This window comes from Prionailurus viverrinus, chromosome D1 (genome assembly GCF_022837055.1).
Source record: "Prionailurus viverrinus isolate Anna chromosome D1, UM_Priviv_1.0, whole genome shotgun sequence".
Taxonomy (NCBI): Eukaryota; Metazoa; Chordata; class Mammalia; order Carnivora; family Felidae; genus Prionailurus; species Prionailurus viverrinus.
Window position 1 is genome coordinate 60,576,251 of NC_062570.1, and position 8,184 is coordinate 60,584,434.

The 8,184-nt window shown below is 37.5% G+C and overlaps 1 protein-coding gene across 2 annotated transcripts; it reads left to right on the top strand.

The window, feature by feature from the left end:
• Nucleotides 1–2,469: 2,469 nt before the first annotated feature.
• Nucleotides 2,470–7,970, top strand: LOC125146851 (olfactory receptor 52B4-like). 2 transcript variants are annotated; one of them, XM_047823750.1, is made up of 2 exons: nucleotides 2,470–3,377; nucleotides 7,677–7,970. In XM_047823750.1, exons 1-2 carry the CDS (start codon nucleotides 2,470–2,472, stop codon nucleotides 7,747–7,749), a joined length of 981 nt encoding a protein of 326 aa, XP_047679706.1. In that variant the 3' UTR covers nucleotides 7,750–7,970. The 2 variants fall into 2 exon arrangements, with proteins under 2 accessions (XP_047679706.1, XP_047679707.1); XM_047823751.1 differs by lacking the exon at nucleotides 7,677–7,970 and having other exon boundaries at nucleotides 2,470–3,408.
• Nucleotides 7,971–8,184: the final 214 nt, after the last annotated feature.

The following is an 8,184-nucleotide window of genomic DNA, read 5'->3' on the forward strand; positions in this document are numbered from 1 at the left end:
CTTAAGTAAGTCATAACTTGTCTCTGTGACAGTGAGTTTGACTGGTTAATGACTGTGTATGAATTTGGGTGGCTATTATGTGAAGGAAAGCTTAAAAGTGTATGTGAGTGTGCACGTGTGCGTGAATGTGTTCACAGTGAAGGGCTGTTTGTATGAATAGTGAAAATGTGTGTGTAGATATTCATCAAAATTTTTATGAGTGAATGTGTGTGGTGACTGTATAAATGAATGTATGTGATAATATGCATCTGAATGGAAGATTGTGTGTTTGTATGTGGATTTGTAGCAAGCAGAACTGGAATTGAACCCAGGTAGGTCAGACTCTAAATCCTCAATCGCTTGTTTGTCCTATGATACATTGTCTTACATGTCTTAGATATTGTGGAATATATAGGAGAATTGAAGGGAGTAGGGAGGAAGCCAAGGAAAGGTGGTGTAGTAGTCAACATAACAAAATGGAAGTTTTAAAAGCTAATGGAAGCTTTGATGCTAATACTTCTGGATTCAAATATCAGCGTATCTACTAACAAGGTGTTTGACTTTGGGTATTTACTTACCTGAGAGTCAATTTCTTCATGCATGAACTAGTGATATGTTCAATTTCATAGGTTTGGTGTGATTATTAGAAATAACATATCTAACAGTAGGCATTTAATGGTTGCTATTATCACACAAAAGTATTAATAATGGAAATTGGAGATTCCTAATAATGAGAAATTAATCTGGCACTTAATTTAAACCTAAAATTAATGTAGATTTGGCAAGCATGCTATGATAGATTATTTTAGAGAAGCTTCAGCAGCATTATTTAGAAGCATTATTTAGAAGCTTCAGCAGCATATTTGTGTTGTAAGTAAAGTGGTTTGGGTAAAGATTAAAGGATGGTAAAAAGATAGAAGAAAGAAAGCATATCCATTCTGTGAAACCAAAGTGAAGGGGGAAGAGACCATTGATCATATATACAGATGAAGGAGAAGGAGCCAACAGAGAGAGAGAGAAAGAGAGATTGAAGTTACTAGAGTGACAGATTAGTAGGAAGAGGTACTTAAAGAGAAGGTTGGGGTCCAGTGTGCAGATGGAGACAGATGGAAGGTTGAGTCTTGAATTGGAGAAAAAGAGAAAAGGCAATTCAAATATAATAAATTTGTAGATGGAAGAGTGAGGGTGAAGAGGTTAAGGGAATGAAAAATGGATGTTTTTATTGTTTTTTCTCCTTAGGTCAGGAATTAGGAAGTCACAATTATCTGATGAAGGGGACCAGTGTAGAATAAGGCATGTATGAAGTGATTCGGAGGATGGTGTATGTAGGCAAATTCTAGCTCCACCATTTACTAGCCAGGTGACCTTGGGTAGGGCACTACTTAAATCCTCCAAGCTCTGTTTGCTCCCTTATCAGTAAAATGAGGGAAATGACTACAATTATCTCACACTGTGGTGATTAAAACAGTGCACATGCAGTCCTTAGTACAGAGCCCCTCCTAACTGATCTGTCTCCATTTTCCAACCTGCCTCCTCCATTCCCCATCCATCTTACACAATATTGCAAGAGTGAGAGAGCTACCTAAAATGCCAACTTCATCATGCCATTCTCTTACTACAAATCCTTCAGTGGCTCTTACTGCTTCAACATAAATTCTAAACTTCTTACACTTAAACTCAAAATCCTCAGTGATTTGGCCCCTACCTCACTGCCTGACATTATTTTCTACCATTTTGTGTGAAGCCCTCTTTGCTACGGTAACCTTGAATCATTATAATTTTCCTCCATAATCTATATCCTTTCAGATTTCTGTGACTTTGTTCATGTTATTCCCTCCTCACGTGACTTGACTTGGCAAAACCTTACTTCTTCAAGGTTCAACTTAGGGTGGCACTTTTAGAAAATCTTTTCTGAGCTTCCGGGAAGCTCTCCATGTTTCCACAGCTCATTGTGTTTAACTTTTCCTTTACATTGTCCTTATCATTTAGATATTTTGCTTAACTTTATCCTCCAGGTAGGTCCTCTAGGAGCCATGGTAGGTGCTCAGTAAGGCTTATTAAATTATAGTCAACTCAGTGACTGGTTTTGAGATACATATCACATTCAGATGGTCAAAGTAGAAATGGCAGTGTTTGTTTTTCACAGCTCTTAACTATTTATAACAGCCTCAGACTAAGATCTATGGTGTTCTAGAGCTGGAACAACTCTCTTACAGATGATCTAATCCAGCTTCTCCCCAACATTAGATTTAAGGTGATAAGAGAGAGATCCAGAGCAGGGAAGTATTTTACTGAGGTCAAATAGTAAATAGAATGTCAAAGAGTTTTAACCCATGTTTCCTGACTTTCTGACCAGGATCCTTTCCACTGCTCACCCAGTGACAAATGATCTATTCCTACCTCCCTTACTTCAACCCTTTTCAACTTTTTTGGCAAGATAGAAGTGACTGCAAATCTTATACACCAACATCTAGGTGACTTGTCCTGGGAATGGCAACCCCTAACCACACTGGTGCCAGCCACTCACTTTTCATTCTGCGGGGCATCCCTGGCCTGGAAGACCAGCACATATGGATTTCTCTTCCCTTCTTTATTTCCTACCTGGTTGCTGTCCTTGGGAATAGCCTCCTTGTCTTCATCATCATTACTGAACGCAGCCTCCATGAACCCATGTACCTCTTTCTCTGCATGCTAGCTGTGGCTGACCTCATCCTGTCCACTACCACTGTGCCCAAAGCCCTGGCCATATTCTGGTTTCATGCTGGGGAGATCTCCCTTGATGGCTGCATCACTCAAATCTTCTTCATCCATGCCACCTTCATTGCTGAATCAGGGATTCTGTTGGCCATGGCATTTGACCGCTATGTGGCCATCTGTGACCCACTGCGATATACTACACTGCTCAGTCATGCAGTAATCATAAAGGTTGGTCTGGCTGTGGTCCTGAGAAGCTTCTCTGTGATACTCCCAGATGTGTTCCTGGTGAAGAGACTGCCTTTCTGCCATAGCAATGTGTTACCACATACCTACTGTGAGCACATGGCTGTTGCCAAGTTTGCTTGTGCTGATATTCGTGTCAATGTCTGGTATGGCTTGTCTGTTCTTCTCTCTACTGTAATGCCAGATGCCTTGCTCATCTTGGTTTCGTATACCCTCATCCTCAATGCAGTCTTCCACCTCCCTTCCCGAGGAGCTCGGCAAAAGGCTCTAGGCACGTGTGGCTCCCACCTTGGGGTCATTTCCATGTTCTATTTGTCTGGCATTTTTACTGTAATTACCCAGCGGTTTGGGCATCATGTTCCCCTCCATACTCACATTCTGCTGGCCAATATCTGCACATTAGCCCCTCCCATGCTGAACCCTATCATTTATGGGGTCAAGACCAGGCAGATTCGAGAGTGTGTGGTCAGTACTCTGTCTTCACAGTAGAAACATATTGAGTCTGTGTGACTGATCTGGTGGTATGTTCACCACTATGGTGTCTCACATTTTGTTTCCCTATTTTGTAGAAACTTATTAACTAAGGGTTCTACTGACTGTGAACAAATGGATTTATCATGACTCTGAAAGATAAATTGTCATGTTGCCTTTATAAGGTAGTGTTTAGAAAAGAGCATGAGGTTTTTTGGATATGATATCAAAAGTACAGGCAATAAAAGCAAAATAAACAAGTGGGACTACATCAAACCAAAAAGCTTCTGCACAGCAAAGAAAGCACTCAACAGAACAAATAGGCAACATATGGAATGGGAGAAAATATTTGCAAATCATTATCTGATAAAGAGTAAATAGCCAAAATATATAAGAAATCCATATAACTCAATAACAAAACTCAATAGTAAAGGAACAAATAACCTGACTTAAATATGGGAAAAGGACCTGAATAAACTTTTTTTTTCCAGAGAAGACATACAAATGGCCAACAGGTACGTGAAAAAGTTCTCAACATCACTAATTATCAGGGAAATGCAAATCAAAGCCACAATGAAACTTCACCTCACACCTTTTAGCATAGCTATTATCAAAAAGAGATAATATATGTTGATGAGGATGTGGAGAAAAGGGAACCCTTGTGCACTGTTGGTAGGAATGTAAATTGGTAGAGCTATTAAGGAAAATAGTGTGGAGGTTCCTCAAAAACTGAAAACTAGAACCGCCATATTGTCCAGAAATTCCACTTCTGGGTATATATATGAAGGAAATGAAATCACTATCTTGAAGAGATGTCTGTACCCCCTCATGTTCATAGCAGCATTATTTATAATACACAAGACATGGAAACAACCTATGTGTCCACTGACAGATGAAAAAAAAAATGTGGCGCGCACGCGCGCGCGCACACACACACACACACACACACACACACACACTGGAATACTATTCAGTCATAAAAAGGAAATCCTGCCATCTGTGACAACATGGATGAATCCTGAGGACATTAAGCTAAGTAAAATAAGTCAGACAGAGAAAGACAAATACTATATGAGATCACTTGTATGTGGAATCTAAAACTGAACTCATAGAAACAGAACAGTTTGATGGTTGCTAGAGATGAGTAGTGGGGGATGGGAGAAAGGGGTGAAGGTTGTCAAAATGTACAACTTCCAGTTATACAATGAATCAGTTCTAGGAGTGTAATGTACAACATGATGACTACAGTTAATACTGTATTGCATATTTGAAAGTCTCTAAGAGAGTATATCTTAACAGTTCCTACCACACACAGAGAAAAATTTAACTACATGAGGTGGTGGATGGGTTAACACACTTTATTGTGTGGTAATCATTTTGCAATATAAATGTGTCAAATCATTATGTTGTATACCTTAAACTTACAAAATGTTATATGTCAATTATACCTTAATAAATCTGGATGGAAAAAATGTGGTACATATATACAATGGAATATTATTCAACCATAAAAAGAAAAGCCTGCTATTTGTGATAACATGGATGAACCTGGAGGACACTACACCAAGTGAAATAAGCCAGATACAGAAAAACAAAGACTGTGTGCTCTCTTATAGGTGGGATCTAAAAACCTCAAACTTCCAGAAGCAGAGAGTAGAATGGTGGTTTCCAGGGGCACAGGGGTGGGGGAAATAGGTATTGGTTGAAGGTTACAAACTTTGTTATAAGTTCTGAGGATCTAATGTACAGTATGATGACTATAGTTAATATATACTGAGAGTTGATATTAAGTGTTCTCACTATACATATACAAAAGGTAACTATGTGAGGCAAGGAATCTGTCAATTAGCTTCATTGTGGTAATCATTTTACAAAATATGCATATATATTTAAGTGTACATCTTAAGTGTATGCAGTTTTTAGGTCACTTATACCACAATAAAGCTGGAAAAAAATTAAATATAAATACATAGTTTCATAAAGGGATGGGCACCACAATCTCTAAATTCCCTGATTATACCTTTATCATAGGGCTGTGATAGAACTAAAAATATAAACAGGATCTTGATATGCATGACATAGAGTAAGCAGTGGATAAGTTTTTAACTTCTACCTTAGTTTATCTTTTAAAATGTAGTGCAATAACTTCTGCCTCTTCTAATTCAAAAAGAAGTTATGGAATCAAAGGAGATCACAAAAGTTAACAGGCCTTATTTGCATTTTAAAGGAAAATATTAATCATAACTGGAATTGGTGCTGGTAGAATCTTCATTTCTCAAGAGAATTTTGTGTGATCTGTGCGGTATACAGATCACTTGCTAGTAATTACCGATGGGGATAGAAATCAAGATACTATTATCTTTACCACTTAATTTCTTTCAGTGGGGACCAAAGCGATGGTAGTATGTCATCTGTGTAATAGACCTCTCCAAGTATTGGAGTAACCTGATATGCCAAAGAATTCAGATTTAGAGAAATGAGAGTATTTAAGTTTATATCATTATGATAGCTTTCTCCCAAAAGTATATCAATTAAAGGGAACAAATCATCATTTACATTAGTCAACTCCAAAGAGACAGAAGCAGAAAAGTATATTTTATAATTTACCCTTAAAAAATTTCTCTATAACCTTGACATGCAGAATCCAACCATTCCCCAGTTATATCCCCATTCATAGAGAACTGAGCTCTCCTTTTCTTCCTTCAGTTTATCAATCAAAGCATGATTAATTTTGTCAACTTATATTGATTTAGCTCTGCAATGTTGCCATCTCACCTGAGGATTTTGTTCTCTTTATCTTTTCTTCAAAGTACCTTCTGTCCAGTGTTTTTTTTTTTTTTTTAATTTTTTTTCAACGTTTATTTATTTTTGGGCCAGAGAGAGACAGAGCATGAACGGGGGAGGGGCAGAGAGAGAGGGAGACACAGAATCGGAAACAGGCTCCAGGCTCTGAGCCATCAGCCCAGAGCCCGATGCGGGGCTCGAACTCACGGACCGCGAGATCGTGACCTGGCTGAAGTCGGACGCTTAACCGACTGCGCCACCCAGGCGCCCCTTCTGTCCAGTGTTAAGACAGACCATCACTCATACTTACAAATAACTCATCACTAAATTTTAAGGTCGCTGATATCTTTGTACAGTATCTACATTTCATGAAGTGGATAGCAGATTTACTAAAGACTAGCAGATTTCCTGAAGGAAATTTGAGATTCTATTTTATTAAAAAATTTTTAATTCCAGTGTAGCTCACATACAGTGTTCTATTAGTTTCAGGTGTACCATATAGTGATTCAACAGTTCCTTACGTTACTCGGTGCTCATCAAGGTGAGTGTACTTTTAATCCCCTTCACCTGTCTCATCCATTCCTCCACCCACCTCCCCTCTGGTAACCATCTGTTTGTTTTCTATAGTGATGAGTCTGTCTTTTGTTTGTCTCTCTTTATTTGTTTCTTAAATTCCACATTTTAATGAAATCATATGGTATTTGTTTTTCTCTGACTGGCTTACTCCACGTATCATTATATTCTCTAGTGCTATCCATGCTGTTGCAAATGGCAAATTTTCGTTCTTTATTATGGCTGAGTAATATTCCATTATATACATATAATAAAATATACATATTCCTATATATATACACACCACATCTTATCATCCATTGATTTATCAATTACACTTGGGCTGCTTCCAAAATTTTGCTATTTGTGAATAAGCTGCAATAAATATATAGAGGTACATATCTCCCATTGGATTAGTATTTTCATGTTTTTTTTTTGGGCAAATATCCAGTACAGCAATTACTGGATAGTAGGATGGCTCTATTTTTAATGTTTTGAGGAATCTCCATACTGTTTTCCACTGTGGATGCCCAGCTTGCATTCCCACCAACAGTACATGAGGGTTCCTTTTTCTCCACATACTTACCAATACTTGTTTCTTGAGTTTTTGCTTTTAGCTATCCTGACAGGTGTGAGATGATATCTCATTGTGGTTTTGATTTGTATTTCCCTGATGATCAGTGATGTTGAGAACCTTTTCATATGTCTGTTGGCCATCTATGTCTTCTTTGGAGAAATGTCTCTTAATATCTTCTGCCCATTTTTAACTAGATGATTTGGGTTTTTTCTTCTGTGTGTTAAATTGTGTAAGTTTTTAATATATTTTGGATACTAATTCTTTATTGGATATGTCATTTGAAATTATCTTTTCTCATTCAATAGTTTGTCTTTTAGTTTTAGGTTATTTCCTTTGTTAAGCAGAGCTTTTTATTTTGATGTAGCCCCAATAGTTTATTTTTGCTTTTGTTTTCCTTGCCTCAGGAGGCATACCTAGAAAAAAGTTTCTATGGCCTATGTCAATAGGTTACTGCTTGTGTCCTCCTGTAGGATATTTATGGTTTCAGGCCACACATTTAGGTCTATTAAACCATTTTGAGCTAATTTTTGTGTATGGTGAAAGTAAGTAGTCTAGTTTCATTCTTTTGCATGTTACTGTCCAGTTTTCCAATCATCATTTGTTGAAGGTACGTTTTCTCATTGGATATTCATTCTTCCTTTGTCAATGATTAATTGATAATATAATTGTGGTTTTATTTCTAGGTTTTCTATTCTAGTCCATTGATCAATGCATCTATTTTTATGTCAGTATCATACTGTTTTAATTATTACCACTTTGTAATAGAACTTCAAGTCTGGAATTGTGATGCCTCTGATTTTATTTTTCAAGATTGCTTTGGCTATTCAAGGTCCTTTGTGGTTCCATACAAATTTTAGGATTGTTTGTTTTAGTTCTATGAA